We start from the raw sequence: 22,839 nt of genomic DNA on the forward strand, positions 1-22,839 counted from the left end.
ATTGCTTAAAAAGAAGAATATCCTTAAAACAGCAAATTTTCAGAACATCTTTTAAAATGTTGGTTTTTAATCTTAAATGTTAAACACTTTCAAGAATACACCCTCTGCTCCCACCTCCCTAAAAAAATATCCATGAGTTCACTGAAACTTTGAGAAATATTGCAAAGAACTCATTGAATTCTGTCTGGAAACCAGTGGTGTGGGTTGATGACATTGTTTATGTTTTGCCCTGGTGGATTTCCTGCTTCACGAACTTCACTGCTTCCATCTACACACTGATGCTGACTTGGATCAACAGGGTATTTCCAGTCCTTTACTGATACAGTAAGCTGCGAAGAAATCGGTCACATACGCAAGATGTACAAATACCGGGACAGTTCTTTGTGAAACATTTTCTTGCTGTCCTGTTCATCTGTAACTGATGTGTATTGAGACCAGTTGGAAATAAAAATACTGTTTAAACCAAATCAATATGATGTATGACGTGATATGGTGTATGTGTCTGACAAAAATTAAATGAGCACACAATGTCCATGATACAGGAGACATTGAAAATGTCTTTAGCATTCACATTTACTGCCTTCAATACTTTCATGTTTTACACATATCTTCAAGCATCTTAACTCAATGGGTTTTCCACACCCCAAACTCTAAAATACAATCACCTGTGTAATGCTGCTCAGAACATGTCATACACTTATGGCATACATTTGGTTTCAAAACAAGTTTGGACAATGATTTCTGTTTACATCATGATAATGTGACTTCTTTTACTTCCTTTTTTTTCTTTTTTTCAAACTATGGTAAAGAAACATTAAGAAACAAAAGCCAACATTCAGCAGATATGTAAAATCTTGCAAGCTACACATGTTGACCAATGTCATGGCTTACTGAGGCTGCAAAATCAGTTCCTGTCACTGGCAAATGAATCAAAGTTCTGTCTTCAGTCCCTGAATCTACATCCTCTTCAATGTCCTGCACCACCTTCACTCAGGTCTCAGGAATCAGGACTTAATTCTTACCTTCAAGCATTATTAACAAATTATGACTAGAATCCATAAGTTAACTTTAAGCATAGAAAGCAAAGATGCAAAAAGCAGACAAGCAACAGAAATCTAGTAGCAGCTTGTAAGCAATGCTTGCTTGAGCCTGTGAAGATCTGAACACAAATCTGAGCATTTTTTCTCTTTCACAATTGTTTACCCTGTGTGCAGATTTTTTTCTTTTCTAGTCATTTCTATTGGGCCAGGATACAGTTAACATTGTCAACAAACTTGGCACAACTGCCTTGGAATATGAATATCTTGTTATTTTCTCTCTCTTGTTGCAAGCCTAACAAGACAAGCAACTCATGTCGGCAGGTACCAGCCACAGTTTGTGGTTAAAAAAAAAAAAAAAAAAAAAAAAAACCCAAAAAAGCCAACAACAGCAACACGGCACATGACACAAGGCGGCGTCACCCCACAGCTCTCACCTGGGATGGATTTCTGGTAGCGCATGGCGAAGTTCCCACCAGGTGTCTCTGGAGGCATGTGGCCCGGAGGATAGGAGGGGATGTTGCGAGGTGTGCGGTACCCCCCCTCCCCCATCGGCTCGTTCTTGGCAGACAGCAGAGACTCTCGGTTCGCTGCCCGTGATCGCCGTCTTCTCTTGCCTGTGATACATGGAGAGCACACCATGAATCAGTTTCAGTAGCTCAAGGAGGCGTCACTGCGTTCGGACAAATCCATTACACTACACCACATCTGCCAAGCAGATGCCTGACCAGCAGCGTAACCCAACACACTTTGTCAGGCCTTGAGAGAAAAAAACAACAAAAAATTATACAGATACTCATATAGTGTCTATCCTCGGCCGGAGACCAAGCTCTAGCACTTTACAAACATGGGGTCATTTACACAACAGGCTGCCTACCTGGGTAGAGCCGACTGACTGCTGCCATTGGGCGCTCATCATTTATTTCCCGTGTCATTCAATCAGATTTCAGGTACGCACACATTCACACTGAGACATGTAACATATTACATGTATAATCGCTTTGTAGGCAGCCATACTCTGCAAACTGGGTACGTTCTTGTTTCCATAACTCACCAAACACTGACATGGATTACAGAATCTTTAACATGCGTTTTGATCTTCTGCACGTGTACACACATGAAGGGGGTTCAGAAAGTAAGCAGATGTGCACCTATGTTGACCTGGGAGATCTGAATAATCTCCACCCTGTACCCACCAGGTGCCATTACCGAGATTCGAACCCGGGACCCCCAGACTGAAAGTCCAATGCTTTAACCACCTGGCTATTGCGCCTGTCATGACCACACCACCCGTGGGGATCACAGCAATGACAATCATGCAAGAAAATAACCTTTCATGATATTGGTAGATACAAAACAGTCCAATCACATGTCAAAAATAGATGCAATGTAAATGACTTCAATTTTAGATGCAAACATCCCTCTAGAAAGTCACATAACAATTTGCTAAACAGCTTTTGGAGTCAGGCAATTTCAATTTTGAGATGAAAACATCTCAGAAAGCCTCGTAACACCTAGCTAAACAGCTCAAGCAGCTGTTGGACTAGGAATAATTTGCAGTGACAAGTTTAATTAACACTGTATGAACTTACTGCTTCCCTGACAAAAATGGACATCGATTAATTTTTTTTTTCCCTTCAAGGAGAGAAAAACAAAAGGTCACAGATGGCATGTACAACAAAATCAGAGGTTTTGTTCAGAATGTCTGCATGCTGGTTTGTTTTATCTTGCTATGTGAGAGACTGTGTGTGTGTGCACTGCATATATGCACTCTCATGCATGCAGTAGATGTGACTATCTTTTAACCCTTTGAGCCCGGAGTTCCTGAGCAATTTTAACCCTTCTGCCTGAGCTCCTGAGCCAAAATTTGCAAATAATTGGTATTTAATGTGTCACGGCAGATAAAAAAAGAGTGCCCTGACCACCGCTTTACCGGTGGTAGAGAAAAATGACATAATGCCTAGCCACTGGTTGAGCGGTGCGTAAGCACTTGTGTCGTGTTTTGCTATTGGTTGACTTATATTGAAATTGATCTTTTTTTTATCCAAAGCACATGCACAAAACACAGTGAAAAGGTGTGGCCATGTTGGTACTATGTTCAGACGTCAGAATATTACAGTTTTTCTGATTGGCTCTTCAATATAAGTCAACCAATAGCAAAACACAACAAGTGTTTACGCACTGCTCAACCAGTGGCTAGGCATTATGTCATTTTTCTCTACCACCGGTAAAGCGGTGGTCAGGGCTCAAAGGGTTAATGCTGGTTTTTCACACAATGCAAAATTATATAATAAATCTCTCCTGTGCTGGATGTATAATGAATGTCAAAGTAATATGAAATATGTTTATGTGCTTTTCTAGTCGTTTCTAAAGAACAGAAGTAATAGAAACCGTTCTGTAGTTTGAAGGATCTGAGTTGTCTCCTGATTTGTAAATATGGATGACTTATACACTTTTAAATGCGTTTGAGAAGATTTTTTCAATACATAGATTAAAATGTATTCAATATGTCATTTACTGAAGCAGCTAGTTTAATAATTCTGCTATCATTTCTTCTAGTTAACAGGTTCCTGTTAATTCTAGCTGAACAAGACAGTTATAAGATTCAGATACTGTTACAAGTGAAACGTGTACTTTTAAAGGCATATTTATCACAACAATTTTTTTTTAACTTTTCAACGCCATTTAAGTGTGTGTAATCTGTAGTAATAACCTTTTTTTTTTTGTTTTAGCCACTGTGAGTGTGTGTGTGTGAGATTGTGTGTGTGTGTGTGTGTGTGTGTGTGTGTGAGAGAGAGAGAGAGAGAGAGAGAGCGAAATGAATAATCAGAGAAAAAGTGTCAACAGAGACCGACACACAGAGTTGAAGATGAAAACAGAGGCAGGAGAAAGATGAAAAACACAGAGACCGACAAAGCAACAGACAAAGGACACACAGACTGACACACAGACAGACAAGACGGCAACATCCTCTCTCCACACGCCCCTCACCTCTACACTGCAGAATGACCAGGATGGCGCAGAGAATGGCAAAGAAGAGCAACAGCACCAGACCTATAATCACCACCGAGATGGGTAGCTGGAACTCTGAAACAGCATCATTAAACACTTTATTATTATTTCTACTTACATTCCAAGCTCTCAGTGCTGTGATACTTTTACAAAGAGCGTATCTTCCATTGGAGACCAAGCCGTAATTGCTTTGAAACTTACATACCAAGTTCTAAGCTCTTTGATACTTATATGCCAGACTGTAATCGCTTTGATATTTACATATCAAGCTGTAAGCCCTTCGATACTTACATACCAAGCTCTAAGTGCTTTGAGACTTGTATACCAAGCTCTAAGCCCTTTGATATAGTGCCTATCTTTGGTCAGAGACCCAACCTCTAAGCGCCAATATATGTAGTGCCTATCTTCAGGAAGAGAAAAATCTCTAAGCACTTCGATGTTTATATAGCATCTGTCTTAGGTCAGAGACCAAGCTCAAAGTGCTTTATGCCTATATACCAAGCTCCAAGCACTTTGATACTTATATACCAAGCTCTAAGCACTATGATACTTATATACCAAGCTCTAAGCACTTTGATACTTTTAAACCAAGCTCTCTGGATGTTTATCTACCAAGCTCAAAGCATTTTGATACTTATATACCAAGCTCTAAGGGCTTTGAATTTGATTCTTCAAGTCCCTATCTTTGCTTAGCGACCCAACCTGTAAGCGCTTCAATACTTATATAGTACCTATCTTTGGTCAGAGACCAAGTTTTTCATGTTTTGATACCTATATAGTACCTGTCTTTGGTCAGACACCGGTCTAAGCGCTTTGCTACTTATCAAAAATCACCTATCTTCAGCAGAGACCATAGAGCACCTATCTGCGGTGAAAGGCCAAGCATAAGAACTTTGATACTTTAATATTGTCCATCTTTGGTCAGATGACAAACTCTTCAATGTTTCCAGAAAAAAAAGTCAAATTTTCACAACAGTTGCCTTTCACCACTCGTTATACTGTGACATTCCGTCAAGCTTCAGTCAGACTTTTGTCCGGAACCACCTGGTTCTTGACTTGTGGGTTTTTTTTGTTTATGTGTGCTAAGTGCATGCCATACACAGGACCTCTGTTTTATTATCTCATCCAGACCACCACTCACGGTCCTGTGAAGGAGGAATTTCTGGTGAGAGAGGAATTCCATCCTGTACTCCTAATATTCTTTCACTTCCTCAGTGGACAAGGCACCACTGCGTCACCATTCAGTGCATGGTCAGCAGGACTGACCATCCCAAGAGACTGGACAGTGGGCCTATCTGACACCACCCTGACACCACTAAAACTACACGAACAGCAAAAATGCCTCTTTTTATGCTTGGCGTCTGTGTGATTCGAACTAAAAACATAGGGACTGCAACCTTAATGCACTGCTAACAGACTGGTCTAGACACTTTTCCAGTACCATTTCACTTCTGTTCATTTTGAACGACACAACGATACTTGTAACAAAGTCAACTGCTGGGATGACTGACTGGAACGGACTCTGCAGAATGTTACATATTATCAACACTCGGATGTCATACAGGTTGTTTGTTATCAACACTCATATGTCACAGTCTATTATCAACGTTCATATGCCGGTCTCTTATCAACACTTAAATGTCATACAGTTTATTGTCAACATTCACAGATTACATAGTTTTATCATCAACATTCATTTTGCATTCAACATGCAGCCCAACCCAGAAATGTCATCAACACAGACATTTCTCCACAAACAGTAAATCTATACTTGAAAGAGGGCACATGTATTCATTGTTAACATCAAGTAAAATGGAGGTATATAAATATATATGACATTTATGATACAACACCTAGCAACAAGAAATCGTGATAATACAGACTAGGCTTTGTTGATCGCTTTTTTTTGTTCTTCAAGGGGGGAGAAAAGAAAAGGGACATACATAGTTGCAGGTTTCATTAGTTTGCTCAAGTCAACAGAATGTTACATCAGTGTTCTAAAAGTCATTGTTACATACATTTTCAAGTCCGACACACATTCCCATGCATTATTATGTTGGATATTATCACACAGTATGACATTAGATATTACACAGGTTGACATATCCATTTCTGATTTCTTTGTTTCACATAACCATTTCTGGTTTATCTGTGTGTGTGTGTGTGCACTGCGTATTTAAAATAAGTGTGCACCCCCAAGACTACCATGAATGTATTCCCACATTTAGTGTTAGAAATCTGAGACACACGCACTTTGCCACAGTGCATTATAAGTTCAACAACAACAACAACATGAAAGACTTAAAATACATGTCCGGTAAAGAAGGGTGTGGCAGAATATAAACAAGCTCCATGGATCAAGCTGAAATGGGAGTCGGTACGACAGAAAAGCTGCTAGCTATTTCAGCAACATGCATGCATGCCATGCAGTAATCATCAAAACATCAAATCATCACAGAAAATAAGCACTTCATGCAACAAACCCATCATAGCAAAGAGAAACATGACATGCACTTGCAAATACGAAAACAAAATGATTTGTGCACTTTTGGAGAGGGGCGGGGGGGAACAACAACAAAATGCAAAAACCTCTAATCATAAGCAAAACATTATCTGCAGAACAATACACACTGTTGTTCAACACCATATGAGTACCTCCATTAACTCAAGTGTCTCTAAATAATAGAATATGTTTAGAGTAGACTCACTACTATTGTATACAAACCTTGAGATTGCCTTCAATACATATAACTGTCTTTTGTTTCATGAGACAGTGATAAATATTTGAAATCTTAAACTGAAATAAAATCTAAAACAATTGTTATCTCAATCTGATGCTTTCAAAATTAACTTGTGCAAAAGCAGTGTTCACTAATCAAATAGAGGTGTTTAGCAAACATAGACATAAAAAAAATCCAGTCTTTCAGTCTTCTAATGCTTGATATCACATGCTGAAAACCGCAATTTTTTAAATTCCATCATTTTTTTTCTTCTTCTAATCATTATAAACTCTTTTATCTTCTGATTTAAATGAATTGAAATTGAACACTGATGTGTGCACATTAAATATTCAAATTTCTGCACTTAGATAAAATCTTTGTCTTGCCAAACTGTTTTAATATAGATCTATCTTGTGCGAAAGCAGTGCTCATGAATAAAAATAGCCCAGTAGAAAAAAAGAACTGAAAACACATCCATACACACAAAAAAGGACATTCACAATCTTGCAAGTCTTGTGATTTCTATCATCACCCGTTCATCAATAAAATAAAATTTTAAAAATTACAAGTTACTTGACTGATTTGATTTCATGGCTGATATGTAAATTACACTGAATTTATCTTAAGAAAAATAGTAGCGTATGAAATGTCATTGATACTGAGCAAAACAACAGGGAATCTTCAAAAAGGAAACTTCAAAGGTACACTTTAATTTTTACCCTCAAAAGTCTCCCCCACCCTCCACCCCAATTTAACATCAACTGAGCCCCATTACAACACATAAAACTATAATTAGATTTTTTTTTTTTCCTTTTTCAAGCAAGCTTGGCTACTTGAGAGAGAAAAAAAGCAGGCAAGAATACAAGTGATTATATGAGTGCAGAGCTGTGCATACTGGGGGAATGATGCAGGGAGCACATCTCAGACCTATCTTATTCCCTCAAGTAAGTTCAAGTGTTCTTCCATGATATTGTCACTACTGGTTAGGAACGGTTCATGGCCATGGTAGCTGTCTTACCTTGGACATTGCTCTTAACCCCAGACGCAACGGGTGACTCACTTCGTGCTGAAAGCAAAGATAACAAATCTGTTGCCACCAAACTCGCACAAGTCAACAAAAATCACCAGAGTGTACACTTTCAGTTCCATGCCTACAGACTCTCTCCATCCCCTTCTGAGCTTCTAACCATGACACAGGGTAAGTACTACTTTATGACAGAAGGACTAAAGTTTGGCTTTGGTGAAATCCAAACAGCAACACAGGGACAGACTGTATATGGTTCTTTCTTTTTGTGAACAGTTCCCAAGTTTTCCAAAAAGTACCCTCGCGTTCCCACCCCTCTCTAGTTTTAATCCAGATAAACAGGCCCTATATATATATATATATATATATATATATATATATATTATATATATATATATATATATATATATATATATATATATATATATATAAAACAAAACAAAAAAACCCCAAACAAACACACAAAACAAATTATCCTTGCAAAGCTGTGTTCCACACTTGACAACATGTCATCAAACTGATCGTGTACGACTCTGGGCCAAAACATAATATTCAAAACCAACAGAAATTTTTTTTTCTCAAAACAAACAAACAAACAGAAATAAAAGGAATGGTAAGCCATGGAACCAAATGCTACTGACACTGAACAAGATGAATTCAGACACACAGCGCAATGAAAATCCACTCCACATCTGATGAGGGACAGGACAGAGTGGGCATAGCCAGTAGTGTTGGGGCAGAGGGTGATAAGACGAACAGAAAAAAAAAAAAAAAAAAAAAGAAAAGAAAAGAAAAAGAAAGAAGGAACTAATATCGTGCTCAACAACCATCAAACAAGTCTACACACACAAAGCTGCTGCTGCTGGCATGGCTGACGTACGGTCAAGTTCGTTCATTCTCGTGGGTTTCTGGTTCAATTCTATCATTTCCACTGAGCACACTATGCAACTAGTACTAAAAACTGCATTGATTTTTTTTTTTTTTTTTTTTAATCTATTGGAGTCCATCTACCACTGCATTATTTGCCACAGGACAACCACAACATCAGTTTTGTCTCTTCTTTCTTTCCTTCCATCGTTTACATGGGTAAATAATGCTGAATCTTTACATGTTTTTTTTAATTATTTTTTTGGGGCATGGCGTTTCTTCGATTTAAAGATTCAGTCTGATGTACACTAATCTAAAAAAGCATGCATTTATTCCACTGAACTTCATGGAAAGTACAATGTAAATAACATTTAAACTACCCCCGCAACCTCCTGCAGACCGTCTTTGTACATGTGTATGAGTGGATTTGTGTGTTGGGAAGGGTAGGAGGGGCGGGGGGTATGTGTATGAATGGATGTATGATGTTTGTGTGTGTATGACTGGATGTATGATGTTTGTGTGTGGGCGTGTGTGTGTGTGTGTGTGTGTGTGTGTGTGTGAGGGGTGTGTGTGTGGGGGTGAGAAAGGAGAGGGGTTAGTTATGAGAGATATTCTACTTATTTTGTTACTCGTTATGAGAGATGTTCTACTGTATTTTGTTACTCGTTATGAGAGATGTTCTACTGTATTTTGTTACTCGTTATGAGAGATGTTCTACTGTATTTTGTTACAAGTTATGAGAGATGTTCTACTGTATTTGTTACTCGTTATGAGAGATGTTCTACTGTATTTTTTTTACTCGTTATGAGAGATGTTCTACTGTATTTTGTTACAAGTTATGAGAGATGTTCTACTGTATTTTGTTACTCATTATGAGAGATGTTATACTGCATTTTGTTCCTAGTTATGAGAGATGTTCTACTGTATTTTGTTACTCGTTATGAGAGATGTTCTACTGTATTTTGTTACTAGTTATGAGAGATGTTCTACTGTATTTTGTTACAATATTTAACGAATCTGTATCTTGACACTTTAAAAAAAATCTATTATATTCCCAGGTCTTATTTATTCCACACGAACTGTCCAGTGCATTTTGAGCCGCAGGGTATGAGCTGTAATATATAAGATCCCAATACCACCATTCAACACCAAGGGAAAGCATAAGTAATGGATTGGTCCAAGCCAGCCTGCAAGTCATGCGAGAGTAACCTAACCTTAAGGTTAAACAGGTTAAAGATCCTACTGCCTTTAATGCCAATCAAGGGCAGTGAATTCACATCCACTGTGTCTAAGGCTCGGAACAGGAAGGCGCGAGGCCCTGTCCTCGTCTTCCGTCATTTTAACTTTCCCCGACCCAAGTCCGGGACTCATTAATTCCTGGGTGGAGTGAGGAAAAACGGAGTAACGTCCCTTTCCCAAGGGACACAACACCATACCTAACCCTGATCACTGGTGAACACTGGATCACAAGTCCAACGCTTGACCCACTCTGCGGCAATGCCTCTGATCCATAACATACTCTCTCAGCCCTGCTCCTCAGCGTGCCAGTCCACATGTCAGACAAACAACAGGCTGTTCAGCATGCTTCCCCTTCCCTCCCTCCCTCCCTCCCTGTCCCATCCCCCCCCCCCCCCCACCACCTTCCCAGCACTGTGGTCTCGCCTCTGACCTTTCTACATGCACAGATTGTCTGTTGCTAAGGCGGGGATGCCCGTCAATGGTTTTAACCCCTTTGCTGCTAAGTGGGGTTGCCTGTTAACAGTGTCAACCACTTTAGGGGGGGCGGGCTTGTGTGCTTTTATATGTCGTGTTGGGCCTGTGTATGTTTGTTTGTGCTTTCAGATCTGTGAAACTGCATATTTGTTGCATGTGTGTGTGTGTGTGTGTGTGTGTGTGTGTGTGTGTGTGTGTGTGTGTGTGTGTGTTTATTTACATTTGCTTGTTTTCACTCTCATTTTATTTATCTGTTTGCTTACTTATCTTTATTTTATTTCATATTATTTCAAGATTCATCTACCTATTCATTCTAATTCATTTGTTTACTAATTTGATGACTTATGCATTTATTTGTTCATGTATTGTTTTTTTTCCCTCTCAAGGCCTGATAAAGTGCACTGGGTTAGGCTGCTGGTCAGGTATCTGCTTAGCAGATGTGGTGTCACGCATAAGGGTTTGTCTGAACACTGTGATGCCTCCTTGAGACTCTGAACTGAACGGATCTCCCTCACTGCACAACCTTTGTGGAATGAAATCAGTGCAGCATGAATTCTTAGTTCCAGAATTACACTTTTTGTGTGCTTTTTTTTTTCTCTCTCTCTCTTTTTTCTTTCTTAATGATGATGATAGGGATATCCTTGGACAGAGACCAAGCTCCATGCGCTCTACAAACACGGGGTCATTTGTATAACAGGCTGCCTACCTGGGTAGAGCCGACTGACAGCTGCCATTGGGCGCTCATCATTCGTTTCCTGTGTAACTTGCACACACACACACACACACTCATACAGACTTATTATATTTTAAATGTATGACCATTTTGGGTTTTTTTTTTTTTTTTTTTTTACTCGGCCATGTAGGTAGCTATACTGTTTTTCAGGGGGGTGCATGCTGGGTATGCTCTTGTTTCCATAATCCACCCAACGCTGAGACAGATTACAGGATCTTTGACGTGCGTATCTGATCTTGTGTGTGCATATACATACAAAGGGGGTTAAGGCACAAACAGGTCTGCACATATGCTGACCTGGGAGATTGGAAAAATCTCCACCCTTTACTCACCAAGTACGACAAAGGATTGAACTCGGGGAAACTCAGGCGAGAACCAAGCGCCATAACCATGTGACCACCATGTGCATGCTGTCACTGATTTTGCTCAACAAACTAAGGCAGGCAGTCAGTCACAAGAGGAACAAGTCCAGTGATAACCGCCACCCTGACCTGTGCGCCCAATCTTATGTCAGCCATGCAACAGCCCTTCACTGACATGCAAACTTGTCGGCAGCACTAGAGGGGTTAACCACAGGATGTAAAACATGTTTTTTTTTCTTTTTTTTGTTGTGGTGTCTTTGGATGGGTGGAGTCACGAAAGACAGAGGTATTGAGAAGAAGAAGATCTTGATCCAACCTCCTCCGCCAACAACGAATAAAATCCTTGATCAGCTAACGAGACCTGTTGTTGCTAATCAGAACATTTGTACACGGTAGGGGTGTTTCAGTCAGTTAAAAACCTCAACATCCTGTCCGAAAAATTCCCAGATCAGAAAAAAAAAAAAAATCTATCTCCAAAATTCCCAAGTTAAAAACATTCTGTCCTAAGACTCAATACAATAACAGAAAAATGAGAAACAGCCCTCAAGCTCAGTTAAAAAAAAAAAATCTGAATGTGCACCTTGGGTTAAGTAGAACTGTGTGTTCCATTATACAGGTGAAATTACAAATCAGAATTGGATAAGCAGGGTGGGGGTGTGGGGAGGGGGTTTTGGTGGGGGGCACTAGGGGCACTGGAGGGGGGGGGATAGGGAGACCATACAGGTGTGACAAATTGGGAGGGGTGGGGGTGTGGGGAGGGGGTTTTGGTGGGGGGCACTGGGGGCACTGGAGGGGGGGGGATAGGGAGACCATACAGGTGTGACAAATTGGGAGGGGTGGGGGTGGGGGATGGAAGAGCAGGTGGGGCTGTTGGGGGTGGGGGTGGGGGTGGGGGTGGGGTTGTTGGGGGTGGGGTGGGGTGGGGTTGTTGGGGGTGGGGTGGGGGGGGGGTGGGGTGGGGGAGATATGCTTCATCACACAACACACACTGTGCTTCCTGTGACCTTTCACTTTGTAACAAACATGTTTGGATTTCTTATTAGGCACATCTATTTTAAATACATGCAAATGTTCTACGTGCAGCTGAAAGACTTTTCCATCAATGTTTTTTATGTTCTGAAAGACACTTTTCTGTGATTGCTTTTTTTATGTTCTGAAAGACACTTTTCTGTGATTGCTTTTTTATGTTCTGAAAGACACTTTTCTGTGATTGCTTTTTTTATGTTCTGAAAGACACTTTTCTGTGATTGCTTTTTTTTATGTTCTGAAAGACACTTTTCTGTGACTGCTTTTTTATGTTCTGAAAGACACTTTTCTGTGATTGCTTTTTTATGTTCTGAAAGACACTTTTCTGTGATTGCTTTTTTATGTTCTGAAAGACACTTTTCTGTGACTGCTTTTTTTATGTTCTGAAAGACACTTTTCTGTGAATGCTTTTTTATGTTCTGAAAGACACTTTTCTGTGATTGCTTTTTTATGTTCTGAAAGACACTTTTCTGTGATTGCTTTTTTTATGTTCTGAAAGACACTTTGAATGCTTTTTTATGTTCTGAAAGACACTTTTCTGTGAATGCCTTTTTTAATATGTTCTGAAAGACACTTTTCTGTGAATGCTTTTTTTTATGTTCTGAAAGACACTTTTCTGTGAATGCTTTTTTATGTTCTGAAAGACACTTTTCTGTGATTGCTTTTTTATGTTCTGAAAGACACTTTTCTGTGACTGCTTTTTTATGTTCTGAAAGACACTTTTCTGTGACTGCTTTTTTATGTTCTGAAAGACACTTTTCTGTGATTGCTTTTTTATGTTCTGAAAGACACTTTTCTGTGATTGCTTTTTTTATGTTCTGAAAGACACTTTGATTGCTTTTTTATGTTCTGAAAGACACTTTTCTGTGAATGCCTTTTTTAATATGTTCTGAAAGACACTTTTCTGTGAATGCTTTTTTTATGTTCTGAAAGACACTTTTCTGTGAATGCTTTTTTTTATGTTCTGAAAGACACTTTTCTGTGATTGCTTTTTTTATGTTCTGAAAGACACTTTTCTGTGAATGCCTTTTTTAATATGTTCTGAAAGACACTTTTCTGTGAATGCCTTTTTTAATATGTTCTGAAAGACACTTTTCTGTGAATGCCTTTTAAAATATGTTCTGAAAGACACTTTTCTGTGAATGCCTTTTTTAATATGTTCTGAAAGACACTTTTCTGTGAATGCCTTTTTTAATATGTTCTGAAAGACACTTTTCTGTGAATGCTTTTTTTATGTTCTGAAAGACACTTTTCTGTGAATGCTTTTTTATATGTTCTGAAAGACACTTTTCTGTGAATGCCTTTTTTTAATATGTTCTGAAAGACACTTTTCTGTGAATGCCTTTTTTAATATGTTCTGAAAGACATTTTTCTGTGAATGCCTTTTTTTAATATGTTCTGAAAGACATTTTTCTGTGAATGCCTTTTTTTAATATGTTCTGAAAGACACTTTTCTGTGAATGCCTTTTTTTAATATGTTCTGAAAGACACTTTTCTGTGAATGCCTTTTTTAATATGTTCTGAAAGACACTTTTCTGTGAATGCCTTTTTTATATGTTCTGAAAGACACTTTTCTGTGATTGCTTTTTTTATGTTCTGAAAGACACTTTTCTGTGATTGCTTTTTTTATGTTCTGAAAGACACTTTTCTGTGAATGCTTTTTTTATGTTCTGAAAGACACTTTTCTGTGAATGCTTTTTTACTTTTCTGTGATTGCTTTTTTTATGTTCTGAAAGACACTTTTCTGTGATTGCTTTTTTTATGTTCTGAAAGACACTTTTCTGTGATTGCTTTTTTTATGTTCTGAAAGACACTTTTCTGTGAACGCTTTTTTACTTTTCTGTGATTGCTTTTTTTATGTTCTGAAAGACACTTTTCTGTGAATGCTTTTTTACTTTTCTGTGATTGCTTTTTTTATGTTCTGAAAGACACTTTTCTGTGAATGCTTTTTTACTTTTCTGTGATTGCTTTTTTTATGTTCTGAAAGACACTTTTCTGTGAACGCTTTTTTACTTTTCTGTGATTGCTTTTTTTATGTTCTGAAAGACACTTTTCTGTGAATGCTTTTTTACTTTTCTGTGATTGCTTTTTTTATGTTCTGAAAGACACTTTTCTGTGAACGCTTTTTTACTTTTCTGTGATTGCTTTTTTTATGTTCTGAAAGACACTTTTCTGTGAATGCTTTTTTACTTTTCTGTGATTGCTTTTTTTATGTTCTGAAAGACACTTTTCTGTGAATGCTTTTTTTATATGTTCTGAAAGACACTTTTCTGTGAATGCCTTTTTAATATGTTCTGCAAGACATTTTTCCAAATTGTTTCTCGTATCCTGCTGCTTTGTTGTTGGCTTTGGGGAGGAAACTCACTAACCATTTTCAGTTCAAAGGCTCGACAACAAACATTCGACAGCTTGAATCAATTCCCAAGTTCTTTACAGCATTTTCCCATTGGCGTTCTTTCATTAGAACAGAATGAAGTAAATCACAATTCATCCAGTGTGGCTTAAAAAGAAAAGACCCCCCCCCCCCCCACCCCCTTTTAGAATCAATCCAAAATGCGCATCACCTGGGAATATATAAAATTATTAATCATAGTTCTTGTAGTGTGCGTTCTCTCTCCCTATTTCTCTTCTTCATAGAAGAATTACTGATTGAAATATTTCAAAGGGATTGCACTTAATGATCATATCAGTCTGATTTCTGTTATGTATATTATTGACAATATCTTAGTTACTTTCGTCTCATAGTCAACATGCTAACAGGCAATTCTCTGGTTGCGTTATGAATGTATACATGCATGCAAGTTTGCATTAAGAGAGGGTACATAATTTTTGTGTGTGATCTGAGTGAATGCTTGAACATGTACATTTCTTTTGAGAGGAAAGATTGTTTTTATACTGCGAGCTACATGGTGGCATGATAATCTATATTGAGACAGTGAAGTGATGTTGACATTCATTTCTATCTATCTGTCTATTTATCTATCTATCTATCTACCTATTCATGTGTGTGTGTGTGTGTGTGTGTGTGTGTGTGTGTGTGCGCGCGCGCACATGTATCTGTCTTCACCCACATGCGAGAAACAAAACAAACAAACAAACACAAAAAAAAAACCCCCAGAGAAGACAAAATCTGTTCACTGAACACAGTGACACACAGACACACACGTACGGGTATGCACACAACATGCACTGCCACATACATATTTTCAGCACACACAAAAACCACAACACACACAGACACACACTGCACTAATTCCCCAGTTCAGAGCTCCACAATATATGCGCGACGCTGACATTCAGCAAGTGCCAGAAATGGAAGCAGGGGAGAGAATTATGTTGGGAGTTGTCCTTCAATGTTTATCGACTGAACCAGGCTTCAGACACTTTTTTTTTTTTTTTTTTTAACCGCAAAAATTACCAACATCTTAAAAACAAACAAACTACAACTCTTTAAAAACCCAAAAGGTCAAATATTTCCAACAACCATGTCAAGAATCTAGATGAAACGGAGGCATTGTCTTTGAGTGCTGTTTTATCCGCCTTGAATAAATCAAATCATCTGTTACAAAAAGGAAAACCTCAATTTTGGCTGGAAAGATCCTTTCCAGATATACACTTTTTCTGCAGACTTGTTATTCTTATTCTTTAAAGACTGCAAAATGACATGTCAGTTTCTATTTACAGTTGAAAAAAACAAACAAACAAAACCCAAACCTTTTAAAACCTGCATGCTGTCACTGCCTTCTGAAGCAAGTCATTTCACATTTCAACACCTGCTTTCATTATGTTGTTTTCTTTGCTCAAATATTCCACTCAGTAGACCCCTTTGTCTCCCCTAATCATTACTGCACTGCGTGAGGTAACACTGCTTCCGAGATCTAAAGAAAGGCAAGACAACATCCCTCACTGAAGATCTCTGTGATTTGTTAAAAACAATAATCGCATTCATGTGTGTGCGTGCACATGTGCAATCTAGACACATGAGGGAGGGGGTGGGGGTGGGGGGTGGGGTAAGATGGGGGTGAGGGAAAGGGAGCATTTAGGAGGGGGGGAAAGAGAGAGAGAATGAAAATGCGAATGAGAGAGAAAAAGAGAGTCTTTGTTTGCCAGATGTTCTTAGTCTTTTTCATTCATATCTTGTGTGTTGTTCTGTGACACTCCATTTTGTTTTCTTTCTTGTTAATAATTCCTTTTGTGTTCCTTTTTCAAGTACACCCATAAACTCCCCCCCCCCCCACTCCACCCCCTTTTTCCCCCCTACATTTCCGGGCTTGGTGGAAAAAAAGCATGTGTATTTGTGTATCTCAATACCTGCTTTAACAAAAATTCATTCTGTTTCATTTCCTTTTAATGCAGTTCTCGAGTAATTGCAATCCTCGAGTAACAGAGACACCTTCAATCAATTTCCATCTGCTGTATAATTAGAACTGTTTTTTTATTTTTTTTTTTTTTTTTAATCAGCACGAAGAAAAATACTTATCTTCACTGATGTGGAGACATCATTTTATTCTTACTTTTCTTCTGGGAGGCTTGCCTCTTTCTGTCCAGTTTATGAATATTCTGCATTATTAAAAACACATCTAACGGCATGAATACAGTGCAACTATTTCTCAAAACAATATTTTTCACATTATCTTGAACTGGTTTGTGTGTGTGTGCATGGGTATGGGTGTGAATGTGTACTGTGTGTGTCTGTGCATGTGTGTGCTTTGTGTGTGTGTGCATTTGATGTGCAGTGTTTTGCTGTTGTGTGTGTGTGTGTGTGTGTAGTGTGTGTGTGTGTGTGTGTGTGTGTGTGTGTGTGTGTGTGTGTGTGTGTGTGTGTGTGTGTGTGTGTGTGTGTGTGTGTGTGTGTATGCGTGCACACGCAAAATAACCTCAAATTCTACAGAATTTGACTGGCTTGTTTGTTGACACCAATCAGTTTTCCCCTCTGAAGAAGGAAAACAATGCCGAACGCAATGCATTCATTTCTTATGCCTGCAAGCAGTCTGCCTGACAGTGTATTATATCAGTGTTATTATCATTATTATTAGCATTATCATTATCGTCATTTTGTTGTTGTTATCTCGTAAGGTGAAATTCGGGCTGCTCTCCCCAAGTAGAGTGTATTGTCACAGTGCAAAGCCCCTTTTTTTTTTTTTTTTTTTTTTTTTTGACTGCAAGTGTATTTTCTTTACTTTCAAAGCCAAATTTTTCAACACAAATTTCCCACAGAAAACTATTTTGCTATGAGATTAAAAAAATTTTTTTTTTACATGCCCTAAATGCATGCTGCAGCTGCGACCTTGGCTTATCATGTCTTCTGAAAGACTAGCACCCTGACAACTACTGAAGTGGAGAGGGGTGGTGTTGGATTAAAAACCTTGGTCTGTATAAGGGGCTGGAACCTGTCTACACTTGCTAGCTAGCTGGTCGGGCGGCAATACCACTGAGCCGCACCTCAACGCAGCCCTTGACACTGGGTGGACGATGAACAAGAATTGCCGACATACAGCTTGTGCGGCTGTCTTCAACAGCTGTTCAACACACGTTCTGTTTCTCCTTTGTTTCCACGTTCATACTGCACTTCATTTACAATGAAATCAATTATATATATTAAAAAAAAAAAAAAATCTGTTTTCAATTCTACATGGACGGAAACAGTTCATCTACCCCCCCACCCCCAACCCCACCCCCCACCTTCTCTCCCAGTCGCTCACACACACAAACCCCCACAAGCAAAGAACACTGCTCCGACACCCAACTGCACCCCCCATCTCCCCCACCCCCCTCACATTAAGCACAAACATGCACACCCACCCACTAACACAAATATGCAACCCACAACCCCTCCCCCCCCCCTCCACCCGCCACCCCCACCCCCCCCCACACACACATTCAGCTACAGACACACATAATACATACACCTGCCTGGGTAGTAAAAATGCACAGTGTGACATCTGTACATTGTCAGTTTGGATACAAGGGGGAGGGGAGGGGAGGGAAGGGGAAGGAGGGGCGTGGTGGTGGAGAAAGAGGGAGGAGGGGGGAGAGAAGGGGGAAAATGAACAGTGTGTGTGTGTGTGTGCGCGCATGCCATCAGTATCACTTACAGTTGCTGCCGTGGTCGTACGCACACGCACGCACGTACACACACACACACAGATACAGACTGACAGACAAAAGTACACACTTCATTTAAAAGCACAGTCATGGATACACGTTAAAGCGCACACACACACACACACACACACTCACACACAAACACACACTCACACACACACCACACACACACACACACACACACACACATCAAGTCCACCCTTGCTGACACTGACAACGAAACAGCCCACGCAGCAAAGTCCTCTCTCCGCCCTGCCTGTCCTGTGTTTCGTCTCTCTTCCTTCCTCTCTCTCTCTTCCTCTCTCCCCCCCTCTCTCTACCTCCCTCCCTCCCCCCCTCTCTCTCTCTCCCTTCCTCCCTCTCTCTCTGGCGACATCTGTACCCATCTATTCCCAGCTTATCCCTGACACTCTACACATAACTAACTGCATGAGACACGCGCGCACACACACGCATCCACCCACACATCCACAGAGGCCAGCGCACAAACGCCCTTGCACGCGAACACACACACACGCACACTGTCAAGGTCCGCCCCCCACCCCCCACCCCCCCACTTAATGGCGGCCGGTGGTAATCCGATTCTGTGCTAATGCCGAAATGATCTGGCATCACTGGAGACCCAGGCTGACATTCTAAGACAAAGAGAGAGTCGTCTGAAGATGATATCCTGACCGTGATGGGCAGCACCTGTCTATCCTCTGTCTGTGTCTGTCTGTCTGTCTGTCTCTCTCTCACACATACACACACACACACACACTCAACACACACACACATCAACACACGCACAAACACACTGACACACACACACACACACACAAATGTGGACAAGTGCATGCATGACACAAAGCATTTACATCATTTTGACACACAACACATATGTCGAAACAGTGCGCAGGTCCACACACACACACACACACACACACCACATACAAATTAATGCACGTGCACACGTGACATGCATGACCACGAGCACACTCACACATGTCACTACACAAAAAAACACAGTACAACTGAACGTACACATACTAAACAGAATGGAATCCACACATACTACAGCCACCCACCCACCCACCCACCCACACATGTTCTTATTTTACTTCTCTCTCCCCCCCCTCCTGCACCTCCCCCCCCTTAAAAAAAAAAAAAAAAAACAAAACAACACACACACACACACACACATCACTGACCCCCAACTGACCGCTGTCATTTGCATACAGCTGTGACGCCACTTAGACGGAACGGGGAGTGTTTATGGTGGAACCAAACCGAGTTTCTCTCTCTCCCCCTCCCCTTCCTCTCCCCCCCCCCCCCCCAACCCCCCTACCCCCGACCACAGATCTATCATGTTTCGTTCCCACAGTGGTCCCCGGTGGCGCAGGGGTACCGTGCAGCTGGGATGCAAACCACAACCTGTGGGTGTGTGATGCTTATGTCATGCACACATTGAGAGGATTGGCTTGTGGCTGGTATGGATGGGGTCAAGGAGTGGGCGAGGCAGAGTGAGAGGGAGAGAGAGGGTGGGGGAAGAGAGAGAGAGGGGGTGGGGAAAGAGAGAGAGAGAGAGAGAGAGAGAGAGAGAGAGAGAGAGAAAACAAAGAGACAGAGACAGAGAGAGAGACACAGAAAGATATACAAAGAGACGGAGAGTCACAGGATGAGTCAGAGACAGACAAATAGACAGACAGACAGACACACAGACAAAGAGAGAGTGAGTAAGAACTGGTATGGATGGGTCAAGAGAGAGAGAGAGAGAGAGACAGACAGAGGGGGGGAGGGAGGGAGGGGAGAGAGAGAGAGAGAGAGAGAGAGAGCTAGAGAGAGCTGGTATGGATGGGTAGAGAGAGAGAGAGAGAGAGAGAGAGAGAGAGAGTGATAACGATAAAGAGAGACAGAGTCAGAGACAGACACAGAGAGAGGGAGATAATTTGTGTGTGGGAAGGGGGGGGGGGAGGAGGAAGCGGACGGCCAGACAGAAAAGGCTGAAGAGCAATACAACTACAGCCCTGCCATACCATACCAGCAGTACCACTCAGAGTATTCCGATTACTTTTTCTCCCCTCCTGTCAGCGTTGCAGGGGGGGAAGAGGGGTGTGAGGGAAGCTTGGGAGATGGGGGAGGGGTGTGTAGACAGTGGTTGATGAGGGGGGCAGGGGGGAGGAACGGTAACTGCAGATAAATTATGATGGTGAGGGGATGGAGAGGAATGCCGTGTGCGTGGGAGTGGGAGCGTCAACTTGTCAATGGACCAACCCGCTTCTAGTGTTTGTATTGTGCTCGTACTAAACTCTCCTCTTTTTTTTGTTGTTGAATGTATTCCCTTTGTGTGTGTGTGATACAGTGGTCGTTCACGACAGACAACACTTCGTTTCTTACACCATTTATTGCTATACACCTCTTGACAATTCTATCCTGCCCTTTTCAAATTTGTATTCAGAATGATGAGTCAGAATGACGGGCGCAATAGCCGAGTGGTTGGTATTATGCGTTGGACTTTCAATCTGAGGGTCCCGGGTTCGAATCTCGGTAACGGCGCCTGGTGGGTAAAGGGTGGAGATTTTTTCCGACCTCCCTGGTCAACATATGCGCAGGCAGACCTGCTAGTGCCTGAACCCCCTTCGTGTGTATACGCACGCAGAAGATCAAATACGCACGTTAAAGATCCTGTAACCTATTGTGAGAGTTCGGTGGATTATGGAGACACGAAAATACCCAGCGTGCATGAACCACGACCGAGTCATCGGCAAGTCGATGTTGGTCGTGTAACGGAATGAAGATGAAGATGACTGTAGCTGCTAAAGAAGAAGAAGACAGACAGACAGACAGAGGGGAAAGAGAGGAGAAGATGGTAGGGGAAGGGAAAAGATGGAGAGGAGGGAGATACATGGAAAGGGAGAGGAAGGGGGGACAGAGAGAGAGGGAGAGGAGGGAGATACATGGAAAGGGAGAGGAAGGGGGGACAGACAGAGAGGGAGAGGAGGGAGATACATGGAAAGGGAGAGGAAGGGGGGACTGAGAGAGAGAGGGAGAGGAGGGAGATACATGGAAAGGGAGAGGAAGGGGGGACAGAGAGAGAGGGAGAGGAGGGAGATACATAGAAAGGGAGAGGAAGGGGGGACAGAGAGAGAGGGGGAGATACATAGAAAGGGAGAGGAAGGGGGGACAGACAGAGGGAGAGGAGGGAGATACATAGAAAGGGAGAGGAAGGGGGGACAGAGAGAGAGGGAGAGGAGGGAGATACATGGAAAGGAAGGGGGGACAGAGAGAGAGGGAGGGAGGAGGGCGGGGACGAGAGGGGAGAGGAAGGGGGGACAGAGAGAGAGGGAGAGAGGAGGGAGATACATAGAAAGGGAGAGGAAGGGGGGACAGAGAGAGAGGGAGAGGAGGGAGATACATAGAAAGGGAGAGGAAGGGGGGACAGAGAGAGAGGGAGAGGAGGGAGATACATAGAAAGGGAGAGGAAGGGGGGACAGAGAGAGAGAGAGAGGAGGGAGATACATAGAAAGGGAGAGGAAGGGGGGACAGAGAGAGAGGGAGATACATGGAAAGGGAGAGGAAGGGGGGACAGAGAGAGAGAGAGAGGGAGAGCGGGGGAGATACATGGAAAGGGAGAGGAAGGGGGGACAGAGAGAGAGGGAGAGATACATGGAAAGGGAGATGAAGGGAGGGCAGACAGAGGGAGAGAGGAGGACGGGGACGAGAGGGGAGAGTAAGGGGGGGGGGGAGAGTAGGGGGGGGGGGAGAGTAAGGGGGGGGGGAGAGTAAGGGGGGGGTGGTGGGGGCGTGTTTCGATAAACACCGAGTTGTTGAACCAGCAGCTCACTGACAAAAGAATAGATCATCCATCCTACCCTTGAATGGTGCACATACCTTCTCTAGTCACTAACAATGATCAAAAGCAGGACCCCCACCCCCACTGACCCCCCACCACACACCGTCTAACATCACAATACGTGCGGATAGACGTTAAATGGACGAGCAAACACTGACAAACACACACACACACACCCCGTCTAAAATCACATTACGTGCGGACTGACGTTAAACTGAACAGCACACACTGACACACACACACACACACACCCAACTCTTCTACCAACACGGTGTCATTCAACGCAGCAGTAAAAGCTGCACATTACATGAATAGGGACACACCACATGCCTCGAAGTGTCGGCGTTCATTGCGCAAAGTGAAGTGTGTGTGTGTGTGGGGGAAGATGACGCCAGGAAGATATACACC

General features: G+C 41.6%; 1 protein-coding gene across 14 annotated transcripts in view; it reads right to left on the reverse strand.

Moving 5' to 3' along the window:
- LOC143291754 (uncharacterized) overlaps positions 1-22,839 on the reverse strand; it is a 364,123-nt gene that overhangs the window by 9,646 nt on the left and 331,638 nt on the right. For 13 of the 14 annotated variants that reach the window (XR_013056579.1, XM_076601854.1, XM_076601851.1 and 10 more), the window contains exons 4-6: positions 7,788-7,835; positions 4,029-4,124; positions 1,475-1,654 (exon numbers count right to left, since the gene is read on the reverse strand). Coding sequence is in view for 13 of the 14 variants with exons in the window: in XM_076601854.1 (XP_076457969.1) it covers positions 1,475-1,654; positions 4,029-4,124; positions 7,788-7,835 (324 nt within the window). In the remaining variant the exon portion in view is untranslated. The remainder of the gene's footprint in view (positions 1-1,474; positions 1,655-4,028; positions 4,125-7,787; positions 7,836-22,839) is intronic. The other variant, XM_076601842.1, reaches the window with a different exon arrangement.

Source organism: Babylonia areolata, chromosome 17, assembly GCF_041734735.1.
Source record: "Babylonia areolata isolate BAREFJ2019XMU chromosome 17, ASM4173473v1, whole genome shotgun sequence".
NCBI lineage: Eukaryota > Metazoa > Mollusca > Gastropoda > Neogastropoda > Buccinidae > Babylonia > Babylonia areolata.